At 50.4% G+C, this 15,287-nt stretch overlaps 3 protein-coding genes across 3 annotated transcripts; 1 reads left to right on the top strand and 2 right to left on the bottom strand.

Annotated features, from left to right (window-relative positions):
- The first annotated feature begins 707 nt into the window (after positions 1 to 707).
- On the top strand, positions 708 to 2,993 carry LOC100904988 (tRNA pseudouridine(38/39) synthase). The gene is made up of 9 exons (XM_003740878.1): positions 708 to 725; positions 819 to 932; positions 1,035 to 1,207; positions 1,296 to 1,497; positions 1,594 to 1,808; positions 1,981 to 2,145; positions 2,254 to 2,354; positions 2,462 to 2,660; positions 2,807 to 2,993. The coding sequence occupies exons 1-9, from the start codon at positions 708 to 710 to the stop codon at positions 2,991 to 2,993; spliced, it is 1,374 nt and encodes a 457-aa protein (XP_003740926.1).
- Positions 2,994 to 4,032: 1,039 nt separating this feature from the next.
- On the bottom strand, positions 4,033 to 6,709 carry LOC100905129 (cellular tumor antigen p53). Its single transcript, XM_029110757.1, has 7 exons — positions 6,665 to 6,709; positions 6,473 to 6,534; positions 6,062 to 6,144; positions 5,647 to 5,804; positions 4,860 to 5,121; positions 4,631 to 4,788; positions 4,033 to 4,445 (listed from the first exon to the last, which is right to left on the bottom strand). The coding sequence occupies exons 1-7, from the start codon at positions 6,707 to 6,709 to the stop codon at positions 4,194 to 4,196; spliced, it is 1,020 nt and encodes a 339-aa protein (XP_028966590.1). The 3' UTR covers positions 4,033 to 4,193.
- Positions 6,710 to 11,121: 4,412 nt separating this feature from the next.
- Positions 11,122 to 14,863, bottom strand: MESR3 (misexpression suppressor of ras 3). Its single transcript, XM_003740854.1, has 4 exons — positions 14,572 to 14,863; positions 12,221 to 12,509; positions 11,857 to 12,074; positions 11,122 to 11,623 (listed from the first exon to the last, which is right to left on the bottom strand). The coding sequence occupies exons 2-4, from the start codon at positions 12,504 to 12,506 to the stop codon at positions 11,327 to 11,329; spliced, it is 801 nt and encodes a 266-aa protein (XP_003740902.1). The 5' UTR covers positions 12,507 to 12,509; positions 14,572 to 14,863; the 3' UTR covers positions 11,122 to 11,326.
- Positions 14,864 to 15,287: the final 424 nt, after the last annotated feature.

The raw sequence follows: 15,287 nt of genomic DNA on the forward strand, positions 1-15,287 counted from the left end.
ATTCCGAGCTCGGGAGAGCATCTACGCCGAGAACAAAATCGGTCGACGTATCCATTCCGGAATCTGCCTTGCCCGCGTGCAGCCGCGCAGCATCGAATTATTCTACGGATTAGGGTACAATCACCGCCCGTGCTCTCCATCGGCGCCTTCCAGAGCTATGACGAGATATGTTTCGTCTTCGGTACCGATCAGCGATACTCATCGCTTAGTGAGAATCCGACAGGTGGAATCGCTGTTTTGCGACGAGGCAGAACGTCGTTCCCTGGGCCAGACAGTTCCCTTTCCGTCTGTCCGCCCCTCATCATACGGCTCGGCTCTCCACCGGCGATATGCCCCTGCTCGACTCGAGCCTTTGCAATCGGCAAGACGCGGAAGGCTGACCACTGACACCGACAACCTACTGTGTCAGCTCTCGAGCGAGCGTAGTCGAATGGCGCGAGTTTTCGAAACATCGAGCCGCGACCGGCTGGTTATCAGCGTGCTTCGTGAGTGTCACTCTTCATCGAGCTCTAGCTAGGACTCCGACCCACGTTCATTTTATGTGACGAGAAGGGAGCATGTCACGATCTGTTCTGGCTTCATAGCTGGGTGTTGTCGAATGAGAGCTTCCCCTCCGTCGGGATCCCCGATATACGGGACATTTCGAACGTCGGAGCTCCTCCGGCGGTTTCGGGCAGCTGAGCGTGATTCCTAACCAGGAGAATCTCATGGATGCGATTGAAGAAGTGAGTAGAATCATAAATCGTCCCTTGCGAGGAGGCTACTAGCATCGATCCGCGGCATCCATTGGGTTCACTCTGGATGGGGTTGAATTTCAGTTGCAGGGCCGACCGACTGAATCAGGCGGGAGAAACGATGGAGCGCTACGTGTGGACGCCGAGTCATTGACAAGCGATCTCGACGACGAAACTATAAAGGGCTTGTCCAAAGAGGTGAATAACTATCATAACGACGCATCCCGGCATCCTTGCCCTCAAAATAAGAGAGTTCCCACAGTCCATTGATATTGATTGGGTGATTTCTCCTATTTCAAGGACCTGTTACGCTTAGCGCTTTCTCAGAGACAATGTATTGAGGACTTCAAAAAAGCGGCGCACGGAAGCACGAAGTGTGGAACCTCTCCGGCTGGTCCAGAGGACAAACCGTCCGATTTAAGATATCCGAAAGCCAAGCGCCGGAAAAATCGAATGAGTTTCGATTTCTCGAGGCCAGTAAAGTCTCTCATCGGGCGATCGTTGATCCCAGTCGACCGGCTTCTTAACAGGGATTTTCAACGAGCTCCATTCTTCTTGTAGGTTCAAACTTCGACACGTAGCGCTCAAGTTCCTGTACCTCGGTTGGGACTATAAGGGATTCGTTGTCCAAGACGACACCGATCGAACGATTGAAGCCGTGATATTCGAAGCCCTCTACCGAACGAAGTTGGTAAGGGATAGGGAGACCTCGAACTATCATAGGTGTGGCCGCACAGATAAAGGAGTGTCAGCGTTCAGCCAAGTGAGTACAGAGGGAAGTCGAGCCGACGTCATACCCCCATTTTACCGCATAGTTTCATCAGAAAAATATCTTCTCACAAACGATTCAACATCACAGGTAATCACATTGGATCTCCGAAGTAATTTGGAGGACGGAGTTGGAGTTGTGACTCCACCCGACTACCGCGCGGGCCGGACTCAGATATCCGGAGAAGAGATCGATTACGTGAAGATTCTCAATCGAGTTCTACCGGCAGAAATCAGGATGATCGCTTGGTCACCAGTGGATCCGAGACTATCGGCTAGATTCGATTGTCGAATGCGCAGCTACCGGTAAATGTAGTTCCATTGTATCCACCTCTGCCGCATCGAGCTTGATTTCGGATCTCCGCTGCTTGAATCTTCCAAAAAAATTCCTAGCGGTGATTGAGATCATCTCGAGCGGCGCGCGCGAGACTCGCGCCCGGTAGGGAGCTCCATAACTCGAGAACGTCCTCAAATTCAGGTATTTCTTTCCGCGAGGGCGATTGAAAGTTGAATCCATGAGAGAGGCCTCTCGGTTGCTCGAAGGTGAAAACGACTTCCGGAACCTCTGCAAGATGGACGTCGGGAACGGAGTCACCCAATTCCGTCGGAGAGTGGAAAAATGTTGGATCGAAGCTCCTGATGGGTGGGTCATGCCCTCATAAAAGAATGATTTGCGAACGCTCTCATACGGGGGAAAAGCACACACTCTCCCAGATAAATCGCATTGCTGGGAATTCGCTTAATTTTGCAGGAGTGAAGCTGCGGACATGTGCTGCTTCGTCATTAGGAGCAATGCTTTCCTCTGGCATCAGATCAGATGCATCGTCGCTGTTCTCTTACTGGTTGGCGAAGGTCTCTCTCTCCCCGTCTCTATCGATCTGATCCAAGTTCTGGGCTGATATATTGACCCTCTTCGAGCGGTTTCAGTGTCGTTTGCTACCTGGATGAATCACCCTCAGGCAAAGAATCGCCATCTATAGTGAGCGATCTACTCGACGTGGGGAAGAATCCGAGGAAACCGCAGTATTCGATGGCTTCAGAGGTCGCGCTCTGCCTCTACGATTCTGAATACGACTCATTCGAATGGATATATTGTCACGAGGTGCTGAATTCTGTGATCGACGGTCTCATTCGACTGTGGAGCCTTCATTCCATCAAGTATGTGAAGTTCCCGTTTTTCTCGTAAACAATTCGCACTTCCGTGACCTCAGTCCAAAGAAGGTCCACGTTTAAAGTAATCCTCCATCGCTCATAGACTCAGCTTCTCCCCTTCGATCAATATCTCTTCTTTCTCCGCCGCACAGGGTCGCCATGATATCCTCGATGGTGAAGGATCTTTGCTCCATTTCGAAATACGATCCTCGAAATCATGCCGATTGCTTATCCCCGGGACCTCGATCGAGAACTCATAAACCCCTCCTCGAAAGAGAGACCTGCGACAGTCTAGAATCCCGAATCGAGTATTATGCGAAGAAACGGAGTCAAGAATAAATGTTCGCCCCCAGCGAACACCTGTATATTCGTCCCAGGCGTTCTCCTCGCTTTCAGCTCCGACGGACTCCAGTTCCTCTACCGTCTCTTCTAAATCTCGCAAGAAGACGACTTCCTCGGGAGCGTTCTGGTAAAGATTATTCAGCCCGGTGGAGATGCAAGTGTAGGGTCACAGTGGCGAGGTCTCCTCTCATTTCTTGTTCGAGGCAAGGGTCGGAGCTCGATCTTCCACGGCGGCGCAACAATCGAGGGGCCCGACTCAGATTCAGCGAACACGTAGACGAGGAGTCCGGAGCTAGAAAGAGGATAGAAAAAGAACATCGTGCCGCTCGCGACCATTTCCGATCTCACAGGATATACACAAGGAATAGAAATTATTCTCAGAAGGCTCAGCATTCTATGGACAACTCCCTCTTTCCTCCGAAAGTGCTACAGCGGGCAATCAGGAGTCCGTTCGAGCGGGAACCCGCAAGAGAATCGTCGGAGTAGATCTTCCGTCAGGCGAAATAAGAAAAAAATCGAGTTTCTTCTCAGAAAAACTCAGTTTCATTGATGTCATGCTCGACAGCGTGCAGCAGCGTCTGTTCCAGAGCTCGCGGAAGAACGACTCTTTCGGGAGCGGTCTTAGAAGGATCGTTCAATCATGAATGGGAGAAGAATAGAAGTAGGCACAGAGAGCTGCGATTAGGTAAGAACCCCTTCCCCTATCGAACCTACCGGTGTCCGAGTTCCGTATTTGTCTTTCAAAAGGGGTCGCGCCCGCTGTTCTCCCAACGATAGGCACGCGTCAATCTCGTCATGACAGCTCATCTCTCAATTCAAAATGCTCAGACATCCCCTCTCTCTCAGAGGGACAGTGTTCTTGCTCCCATAGATTTACTCTAGACGGAGTCAGTTTCCTGGCGGCAAAAGAAAACAAACAATCCGCAATACGTGCTCCGGAAACCGAACTGGACCTAATACCCGGTGTTTTGTACAATGAAATCGAGTCGACGGGCTCACAGGTATTAAGAATGTGCGGCATGAGAACTACGGCCTGGGTCTTGCCGGCCCTTTGTGGACTCGCCCTCCCAATTGGAGGGATCACTCCTCTGTACAAGGCTCCAGATTAGCTTCTGGTCGTCACAAAACTTCTCCGGCCCGCCTCACCCACAAATTCTATCATCTATTCTCATGGGCCTCGAGGAATCGATAGTCACATCAGTCTTGTGCTGTGTATACAACGTAATGATCATGAGACACATTATTGGCCAGCCATTCTCTGAGATCTTCTATATGCTTCCTCCCTTTGACGCGGACCAGAATCTCAGCTTGGACTGTGCTGCTCGTTTCCTCCTTTCTCGTCCGTTTTGCGACAGGCGCGGTCACTCTGTCTCCACGTCCGTTACTCTTCTGTTCGAGGTGCATCATATCTCGCATCGGAGAAGCACTTATTTTGAGCGGAATCTCTACCTGCGATTAAAGAGAACCTTGGCATCAGAACACCTGGGCCGGGGGAATCAATCGAGACTCCCTTCTCAGATCAATCTCAGATCGATCTCTCGCACCTAAAATCGGGAACATCAACACAAAAGGCTCTTCTCGCACTGTATAGCCTGGCGGAATGCAATATCTCGAATCAGAATTAGACCGATTACCTTTGAAAGGAGATGGTCCTTGTAATGTAGTTCAGCACAGAATGAAACATTCCTCCTAGCGACGGTCACACACGACGACAAACAGCTGAACAAGAACGTCTCAGCCTGCCCCTGAGTGAACGCGTCTGGCAGGACGGGTATTTTTATACAATAATCCGCTGGAAGGATTTGAGCGTCTCCGTTAATCTGGAATGATTTTGAAGCAAATCTTCTGGAGTTGAAAGCTCACCTGTTTCCGGGGGCTCGGTGTACTTGACCACACGGTCTCCTTGATACTGCAGCATGTGCCTGGGATGTTCCAGTTTGAATTTTTCGTTGTGCTTGACATGGTTGGGACAAACTTCGACCGCGGAACCCAGATACTGTACATCGTAAAACTTAACGTAGGCGGATATCGACATTGCTATATGGAAGTTTCCCTGGCAGGTAACCAGCAGCGGTACCCGCTCGTTGTTCTTGACGAATAAGCGTTCCAGTACGCTTGAGTAAATCTGTAAGTACACGGAGAGCTCCTTTCAATCAGGTTTTCTCATCGGATCGACGCCGACTCCATCGTTCCGGGGATCACATCGCATGTATCAAGCTGCAATCTCGGGGGACACGTCCTCTTGTCGGTTTCGCCTGCGCCCGCGTCTCCGAGATCTCCAGGATATGTGCGCTCCTCGGAATTCTCAGGGAAATAGCACTATACTCTCGATTTCAGGGATCGACATTCAATTTCTGCACTGTATTCTCGTTCTGGACATCAGGGTCCCGACGACACGAGCGCTAGCCGAGAGTTGGATCGGGAATTCCCTCCTCAGAGATTCGTCCCTGAACGGTCGAGGATGGACGTTGAAAGTCACCCGAAAATTGCTTATCGATAGAATAGTTGACGGGTTGAGTGAATTCTATGGATCGGGCCGGAGACATTCAATGGACTGCCCGCTCTCGAGGGCCACTTCCCGTCCGTTCGGCATCAGAGAACTCCTTGGCCCTACGAATTGACTCGAGGAGGAGGAGGAGGAGCAGCTTACCCAAGGACTTGATTTGACAACTTTCCGCTGTTCGAAGGCGCTGACAGCGATTGTGGCAAAGACGTCACCGACACTTTTCTGCGATGAGCCCTGGGACACCACAATGATGTTGTCGAGATTCTCAAAGCCCAGGTCGCGAGTCAAGGCACTCATTGTGTCTGAAAGGGAAGAACGAGCCGAATCAGAAAACGATTCCTGAAGTGTTTCCGCGCGGGGAGAGAGGTGAGGATTCCGCACGGATCTTCGCCAGCTCCAAGCACTTGTCTCGACACGTCCCGCCGAAAGCCCAGGACCCGCTTCGAGACTGGAAACGTGCAATGATGAGGCAAGTTTGGACAAGCGGAGGGCGGCGCCAACAGAATCTCGACCGGGCCGAACACTGACTATGGAAACATATCGGTGGAATGGCACTTACTCTGACTCAACGGCAAGTCAATTTGATCTTCTTTCAAATCGGCGTCTGTAAGCAAGAAAAGAAATGGAATTCTCTTTAGTATTCTGCTCACGGGGATTCAGCTTGGGAACTTCACATCTACCCCACTCCACCTCGACTCTTTCTGCTCCGTGATTCTCCGAGGAGTCTACGCTCAGATTCATTGAATTGCCCCTCCATGCCAAGCTATCAGCATATTCGAGGCCCACCACTTTTCATGATATTGTCTCTTCCGACGTAGTTCATGAATACTACCTCCCGAACGGCAGAACTCTTGACGATGAGCCTCTTCGATACATTGTTTCAAAGCAAACATCTCATGGAACCGCTCTTCATAAGCCATTAAACGAGTAAAACACATAATTCTCGCTCTGGGGTACGGTTCCATCTCACCGATCAGGACTACTCACCCTCACCAAGGCCATCCATTTCCTCTTTGATGTTTGTAGTTTCACCTGTCAGAGCGAAAATGAAGTCAACAGTCATCGATATTCGGAGCCGAGAGAACGTCCTGAGTCTCCTCAGGTCATAGGATCGGATGCGGAACGGAAGTTTCCAGCTCCGACTTCGAATCGCAGCGAAGACCTTGAGGTTCGAAACCTCCCTGAACTTAAAAACGTTGCTCTTCATTTCGATCGCTCGGCTGACAGCGACCTTTCTCCATACCGTCGTCGTCCCCTCGAACCGAAATTGTGATCGAATTCGCTCGGAGCCAAAACGAAACTTATGTTCTTCCGATTCGAATCGGTAGCATATCAAGTTTACCTCCTAGAATCATTTCGTGCGCAAAAGCCATGTAGCATGTGACAGCCGTGACGGGAACAACTCAAGAAACGTCTTCGGAGACGGAGTAATTCCGAGGAGCATCCGGAACCTGGAAGCGCGGGAGTTGCGTCGAACGCATGCGAATCGGCTGGTGGGTCTCCGCTTTCAGACGCCGCGGTCACAACACCTGACCCGCGCGTTCACAACCGCAGCAGAAAGTCAGCAGCACCGAATACATTGGAGTGTACTCCTAGCATCGGGTGACATCGCGTCGGACTCCGGTTGACCGTTTCCCTCCCCAACTACGCGTCGGCCGCATGACAACTGATCGGTGTCTCAATCGGCTCACACAAAATAGCATTCGTCATTCGTCAGTGAAGAATCGGTTTACTTGGCGCGAAATTCGAATTTTTTTTTGTAAACAACGGAATCCAAGAGAAATTCGGGACATTCTTGGGAAACCTTCTCGCTCTCTTGCGAACTCTCATTTCATTTCATAACTCCTTTATCCGACACGACAAATTTAAGGGGGGGGGATTAGTTGACATAATACCTAATAGAGCGTGGAGAGCTTGGGACTCGCGTACTCTCCTGGCGACTCGCCACGCAAACGAATGGTCAACCACGAAGCCTTAGCCTGCTCGATTGGGAACAGGGCGCAGCGCGACGTGTGGGGGATTGTCGCATTTTGAAAAAGACATCAAAATGCCCCTCGGACAATAAGCGTTCAAAGACGCGGTCATCCACCTCCTGATGCCTATCTCTGACAGAAGATATGATGTTTTCGTTTCGGGATATGTCACACCGAAAAACTACACTCTCCTCAAACTCCGTGCGCTGAACCGCAAGCGTAGGCGGCTATCATTTATTGTCTACCTGTATGACCCGTCTGTATGCTTCCGGCGCTCTGGTAAGCCCGGCACAGCTGACGACACTCCGGAATCCTCCGGGATGAGAAACCCGGAAGTTCTCTAAATTCTATGTCTTCTTCTCCGACTGAGAACTTCAGAAATCACGGCCCCTCGCGCGAAAACGCTTCTGCTTGGCGCCTTTGTTTTCGTGGAAACTCCACCGTCGGAAGAGAGCCTCGAAGATGATTTTCCTTCCCCGAACGGGGAACTCGAATTGGCTGATTTCGGGATTACTCGCGCATTCGGAATCCCGGATCGATGCTATTCGGCCGAAGCGGTGACTCTGTGGTACCGGCCACCCGATACGCTGTTCGGAGCCGAATTCTACACGACATCATCGATGTGTGGTCGGAAGGGTGCATTTTTGTTTGTGATTAGTGTGATCAAAGCTCAATTTCATCTTCGGGATTCACGAGCCTCTGATTTGGTCCTCGAGTTCTAACGGTTCCACAGAACTAGCTGAGGCGGGACGTCCTCTATTACCGGGGTCCGACGTCGACGATTATTGGGACCGAATATTGGGATACATGGCCGAATATGTCAAAACTCCCACAGTATAAGGCCTTCCCGAACCACCATCTCACCACGAATTCCTCCCAGGTCAGCCGCGGAGTCTCAGATCCCCCTCGAGCCTAGGAGGAGACATGCGCGTGGGGCCGCACTTCAATTCTGACAAGTCGAGGTCTCACTCACCAGATGCCGTCGGCCCTTTGCAGGTAGTTTTTGAACTGAATTCGGAAGGCCGGAATCTTCTTCAGGAATAATAATAGTCTGCAATCTGCAATCTCCGGTTTCCAAGAACTTCCGGCTCACATCGGCCACATGTGAACAAGGAAGTCGAGGCTCTGATCAACGAAGCCTGTCCGGTGTAAAAACTTGCACGACAGCTAGTTCGAGGCTCCAATCTATTTCGAGCTTGACGAGGGGTCCGGTCTCGGTCGAAATCCGAAATCACGGATTAAGATGCTGGAATTCGCGATAATATGTAGATAGATGTTCGCAAAGTCACAGTCCAGCGTATTACGGCGGGTCGGACCTCGGATATACGTAAGTATGTTAACGAAGTTTTTGCCGAGCTGTTGCGAATCAAATCAATCATCATGTAAGAGATGGTATGCTCAAAGGCGCTTCTCTGTAGTGGAGTCTGCCAGTTTTTTGACCGCAGAATTTGAGAGAATCCCCTCGGCGCTCCTCAGAGATTGAATCACCTCGATAGGTCGTAATCAAACGGAGGGGTGCGGAATATTCGCTCAATTCGTGCCGATTCCCAATTTCCCACGAGAAGGGAGATTCGTCAGTCGGAGCATCCTCCTCCTCCTCCGAAAGAGGTGGCTTAAATGTAATATCGACTGTTGATTCCGTCGCAATGCTTTCATGGATATCAATGATGCCGGCTTGGAATGACGTATCGAGCCCGAATGACGTCCGTGAATGTCGACCCGGAGCAGAGACTTCCCTAAAAGTTCAACATATCTCGAGCGGCTTGGCAGAGATGCGGATGGTAGCGGATGGAGTGCTTCGCCTGTCGAGAAATCTCTGTTTCTTCGAACGTCGAGGTCGGAAATCGCACCCCTCGAAGAGTGCGCCTCGGGAACCCTGCTTACGCCACTGCTTGGGATCAGCGACGGATCACTGGGATCTACTCCAAACTTGCCGCTAGGATGGCCGTGATATCACATCGGAACATCCGTATCCGGGCGTAGACTCGCTCGACCGGATGCTTCGAGTTGGAATTGAGTAATTATGATGACTAGAGCCAGGGTTCCAAGCACTGAAGGAATCAGAGATCTGCAGGCCAATAGGCACCAGAGATCCTCGAGACAGGCATTAAGAATGGACAGAAGTGGTCGAGGGGGATCAGAACCTGAAAGTTTCTGGGTTTCGGCGTCCCTCAATTCCCCGCCTGTGGCACTCAAGGCGTTCCAAGACCCACAACTGAGCGCTGAGACGGGACAGAAGACATCGATGCAGAGATTGAAGGTCTCCTCCCGAAGGAGGTTGGTGCTTCGATCCGAGGCAGATTCCGCGTCTGGTTTACTGAGAACACCCGTAAATCCCCCGGGAAACGATTCCCAGACTCTCAGAAGTGGAATATGATGATCTCCAACTCCTCCGTCGTGCCGCAGGTCATTCATAGAATAGGCGCCGATGACGGGACGAGGCATGCCTCAGAGCCCTAGGTATATGCTTTTCTCAAGGGCAACTTGACTTAAGACCTGTACGTGAATTTCACAATTCTGCGACGAAACTCTCAGAGACACGCTTTTTTGAGCGCCGAGCGAGACAATGATAATTGCGGGCGGAATCGCTGCGGGAAAAAACGAGCCTCCGGTCGCAGTTGGAAGCTCCAGATGGCACGTCATCGGATGCGTGGAAGCAAATCGAAATCTCAGAAGGCAGCTTCGACTCATGCAAGGCTGGACATGGTGAGCTATTTATTTGGGGTTCCGGCAGCAGATGTCCGAGATAGATGTCCGATAGAATTATTCCCTCAATTCTTGTCCCTTAGTGTCCGAGTTTCTTCTCTCTGCTCCAGAACCTCTGATCTCTGATCTTAACCCGTCACCCTACAGGCTCCCTCTCGTCTGCTCTTCAGAATTCGTTCTCTTTCTTAACTCACCCTTGACTTTTTCCTGTCTTCCTCCACTTCCCTGTGTTCTCCCCTGCCCCTCCCGTTTCACCCTTCCTCTCATTTCCCATATCTCTCCAATTTTCTACCCACTCCCTTTCCCCCTCCTCTGCTCCCGTTTCTCATGATATTGTAAACGTTTGCCTCCTCTTTTCCCGTTCTCATCCCCCGCTGTCTCACAAAACTCCAATCATTTTTCGCTACCTGTTCCCGCTCCCTTCCCCAGAATCTCTGCTATTCTCCCGTCTCTGTCATTTTTTTCTCCTTCATCTTCTTTACCTCGTCTGTACTTTTTTCCCGTGCCTCTTCTTAAGCTCTTTGGTCCTTCTTTCCCGTTCCTCCTCTGCTCTCGGATCTCCTGATATTTCTCATTCCTCTCGTTCCCCATAATGTATCTCCCATTTTTCACTTCTTCCCTACTCTCCTCCTAGCCTCCCAATTTCGATTATTGTCTTCGTCGGCCTCCTAGTCTCTCGTTCTCACAAGTAATCTCCCTATTGGAGATCGCATGCTGAACAATCCGTAACAAGCGATCAAAAACGATGATGGGAGGCGGAACGGAGAGAAACGGATATTCCAGAGAGCTTATTGAGCTTCGAGGAGACTTTCCTCGCCACGAAGCTTCCCAGCGCCGGAACGAATAATTGTGCCGAATTTCAGAGTGGTCCCTTGCGTAGTTGAACAGCGCATGAGGAACATCCGGACACGAATAGAAATATACATATAGAGATAAGTCCTCTTCTCAATAATTAGGGTTTTTATTACCGATCCATTCATATCCGATAATCGCAACAATGACATTGTCCAAATCAGGATCAAGTACTATATACATAAGGAGGAAACGTCCGCTTGGCACCTCGTCGGCTTGTAATCACTTTGCATCTTATGTACAGTGGGAGCATTTATACATGAAAGCGCTCTAAAAGATCATCCACGGGTTCATCAAAGATGACTCGAGGTTATTGAATTCGAACTCGAAGTTCCCGATGTGCTCGCACTCTCCACAGAGCTCACATCTAAACTCAAGGTTTGCACCAAAGAGCTTAACGAGTTGAGCTTCTCGCGGTCCATGACGTCAACTGACGTCACGTGCTGGAAGCAAATGGGCGTCGATATTTCCGATTTGACGACGCGACGTTTTTCTGGTGTTTTCGACTTCTTCGACTTCGACGACTTCTTCTTAGACAGCTTGGGCATCGAAAGACTGATATTTTTCGGATCTGCGCACAGATCTGACACCTGCAACAGAGGGAGTTTTTCATCATTCAATATTTGCGAAAGTCAAGACCTCGTTCATCCTCCGGGCACGGCTCCCTGAAGTATCAGCAGTCGAAGTGCAGTGAGTTTAGCGACTCGGAAGACGGACGTTCAGAGTGAGTAACTCGAAACAATCGAGTCGCGCAGCTCTTATCGTTGCCGGGGTGGGAAGTTTGCGGAGATGATTCAAGGGGAAGAGATTCCGATTCACTTACAGTCTCGAAGAAATCCTGCGCGGCTCCCTCCAAGTCGAAACTGAAGCCGATCATTTCTCGGTGATCATACGATAAATACATGGTTTGAAACGAAGCTTCCTCTCCGGGACACTTGTACTGTGACAAGTTATCGATCTTGTCTCTCCACAGAGCGAAGCCCGTGCCCTTTTCCGCGAGAATAATCTGCAGCTGACGGGTCGATCGCGCTTTCGATTCACCTGGAGGATACGACGGAGACTCGTAAAGTGTTGAGGCGTACACGAGCCGCCTGAGCCCGACTATCATGCCGCTCCGCTTCTCGTCGAAAGAAGCGGAGAGACAGAGTTTCGATGTTTCATATTCGAACGAACAGGACAGTAATTACCTCTGTCGAGAATCAAAACTGGAACTCCACAAGAGCTCAGTTCCCAAGCAACCGGATTTCCCCTTTGATCGGCTCTGGTGAAGTATAAATTGGCGAGGCATCTCGCGACGTAAACGCTGGTCTTCTGGCTCCTATAGCAATGTTCGATTTGATCGACTTCGAAATCTGTGAGACGTCCTTCTTCAGGAGACAATTCCTCATTGTACGCCATTGTCCCTTTAACGATGTCCGAAGTGCAGTATAATGTTTCAGTCGGATAATGCTTCTGGTAGGATGAATACATCATTTGCTGCAAGGAAAAAAGCGCGGCATTAGAATGTGCATTCCGAGATTCCCCGGAACTTGTTGAGGGCGACGTGCTCGTTAAAGCGATCACCTTGGAAAGAGTCATCCCGCGATGAACTCCGACCACAGATGGACCGATTCCCCGAAGATGAATTCCCATGAGCTATAACTACATATCCGCTATTCTGTCGAGGCTACGGAATCTTCCATCGAGTCCCTCGCGTCGGCTAACTTTTGGAACCGTTGCAGCAGAGATCGCAAACGGGAAAGAGCGGACATATTGTGGTTCCTCAGAAGTTCTTAACGGCAACTTTGTGATTATGACATCTCTATGATGATAGCTGCCCACTCGATCGTTAGATGCCGATTACGCGGACGGCTTCCAGATGTGATCTGCCATTCGGCGAGGGAGATGCAGCGGCTTCGCTTGAAGTCTCCCGATCGCGGCTGACACCGCGGTGGTCTGCGTCTCTGACTCTGGCAACCAAATGGTCGCCCTAAGTCTGTGGGATGACTCCGTAAGCTTCTCACGCGATTGAGCTTCGGATAAAAAATACTCCCGCGAAGACATCAAGTTTCGGTCATTTCTAGCTCGGATGAACACATTACGGGAGATGTCAATCGAATAAACTCATACCCGGTCGAAGATGTCCCGGAATTCCGTTCAACACGATCCCACCCAGGAGTCCGAACGAGCTGGGTAATCAACAATCGCGGAGAACGATTGCAGATCGAGGATCTGCTTGGAGTAGTTCCCGGTGGGTCTCCAGCTCCGAGACATAAAGTGGAATGAGATTCCTGCTCACTCTCGCGGAGAGTACGGCTTGCTCCATCAAATGATGATATGCATGATCAAATGATAGCTCTCCGTCTCCGGGGGCAACCTAAATAGTGATAGGCTCCTTTGTACGAACAATTGGGACAGCGGGTCAAGCTGGATCACCGGAAACCACCACCGGCGTCCGCGGCCTTCAATATCCGCTCGATGGAAATATGATATTGAGCCCACAGTCAGGAATATGGCGGACATGAAAGACTGGAACTTTATCCTGTAACTCCATATTTTCGCTAAAATTTACTCTGACGAGCATACGCGAAAGGCTATCCCTATCTCCTTCCGCAGACACAGGGTTCATTTTTTGACAGAGGCTTGCCAAAATGGAAAGTACCAAGAGTACCCTTCCCTCAGAACGAGAAAGCTCCTTTCATAAGTATTACCATGCTTCCCGATGATCCGAAGCGCTGGCCGATGACAAGAAACTTCTGCGAAGAATATTCCGCACAGCTCCATGAATATTTTCGGTTTTGTTCTCACAAACGAACGGAGAGTTTACGCTGTGAGTTTGTATATGCACGATCACTTCTTGTTCTACTGACCAAAATTCCAAGAGTCACGAAAAATCCACAGTGACCGCATTCACTATTGCCGACAGAGCGAGTCGAAGGTCAGGAGACCCTTCGGGCGGTGCCATTGGTCAAGTGCTTACACGAAACGAATTTCACGGTGAAGCCAAAAATCTTGCTCCCTCAGCGGCTGAGTAGACGCGAGGCTCACGACTCCGTGGTGAAAATGAGGCTCCCTCTGATTTCTTCCATATTCCAACTCGAATCATCGGGGCGCGGTTTGCATTGATTCAATTACCGAGATTCGAATCAAGCCCTCGAGAGGGTGATGCATCGCTCTGGCGTTCGAGTGCATTGGTAAGAAGCGCTGCAAGCCAGCGTATCGCTCCTCGAGGACGATGACTCGTCGGACCGACGGGAAAACTAAGCTCGAGAGAATATTATATCGAATTCCTCGGGTCGTGCCTTCTACGGATCACTTACGATCATGCATAGTTGAGGCCTTGCGCCGACCGGATGCCCCTCTCGAGATTGAGCCAAGCAAACATTTTTCTCCCGATATCCCCATCACAGATCGGGTAACGAAGCTCCAACAAAACAAACCAACATGAAAGCATCCGGCGAGTCCAACGACTGGCGAAGTTCCCGAGATCCGGATTCTGAGGTCGCGGATCGTTCGGGATGAGAAATTTTAGCGTGTGAATTCGAAACGGTGGACTTACGGGACTCGCTGGGAGCGGATCATGGTGCACGACGAAAGTTACTCCGGAAGCTCGGAGGATTTCGTCTCTCCATAGGGAAAAATCCTCCAGACTACGGTAACAGTCTTTGCTCGCCGACCGAAGAGAAACGAGTTAGCGCCAGAGTGATTCGGAAAGCGGGGAGTTGTTATCAGGAGCAGCGCCGATCTTTGTCCCCACCGTCCACTACGACGCATCCACTCAATTCAATACCAGGGACCGTTGACAGGGCAATTTAGAGAGAGCGCCTCACTAGAGAGACCTACGGCGCGGAGTGACAAGAAAGACAGCTCGCTGACTCGCTCGTTCACTCACTCGCTCACTCACTCACCGGTCACCGCTTGGGACAATTTATATTCAATGGCCACGCTTTCCTCACACATCGACTTATTGTGAGCTCGAAAAGACGCTGATGCGGTAATATCGTTGGAGAGAAATCAAGGGAGCTCATTATTAAATCATTCGTCTAATTTGCGAGTTGATAGATTCATTCAATGATCCTTGCTCCCCGCATCACGAGGAATGATGGGAGTATCAGCGGAGCTCAAGGAGTATCCTCCAGAAAATCATCTCCTCTCTATCGAATGCTCGCGAACTCGAAATTCCTCGTGCCTCCGGAATTTCGGCCAAGGACTTTTCAGCCCTGAGGATATCGATCGTGGACGGCGCTTCTAATCGACCATAATGACTTCCATTAA

This window comes from Galendromus occidentalis, unplaced genomic scaffold (genome assembly GCF_000255335.2).
Source record: "Galendromus occidentalis unplaced genomic scaffold, Mocc_1.1 scf7180000077088, whole genome shotgun sequence".
NCBI lineage: Eukaryota > Metazoa > Arthropoda > Arachnida > Mesostigmata > Phytoseiidae > Galendromus > Galendromus occidentalis.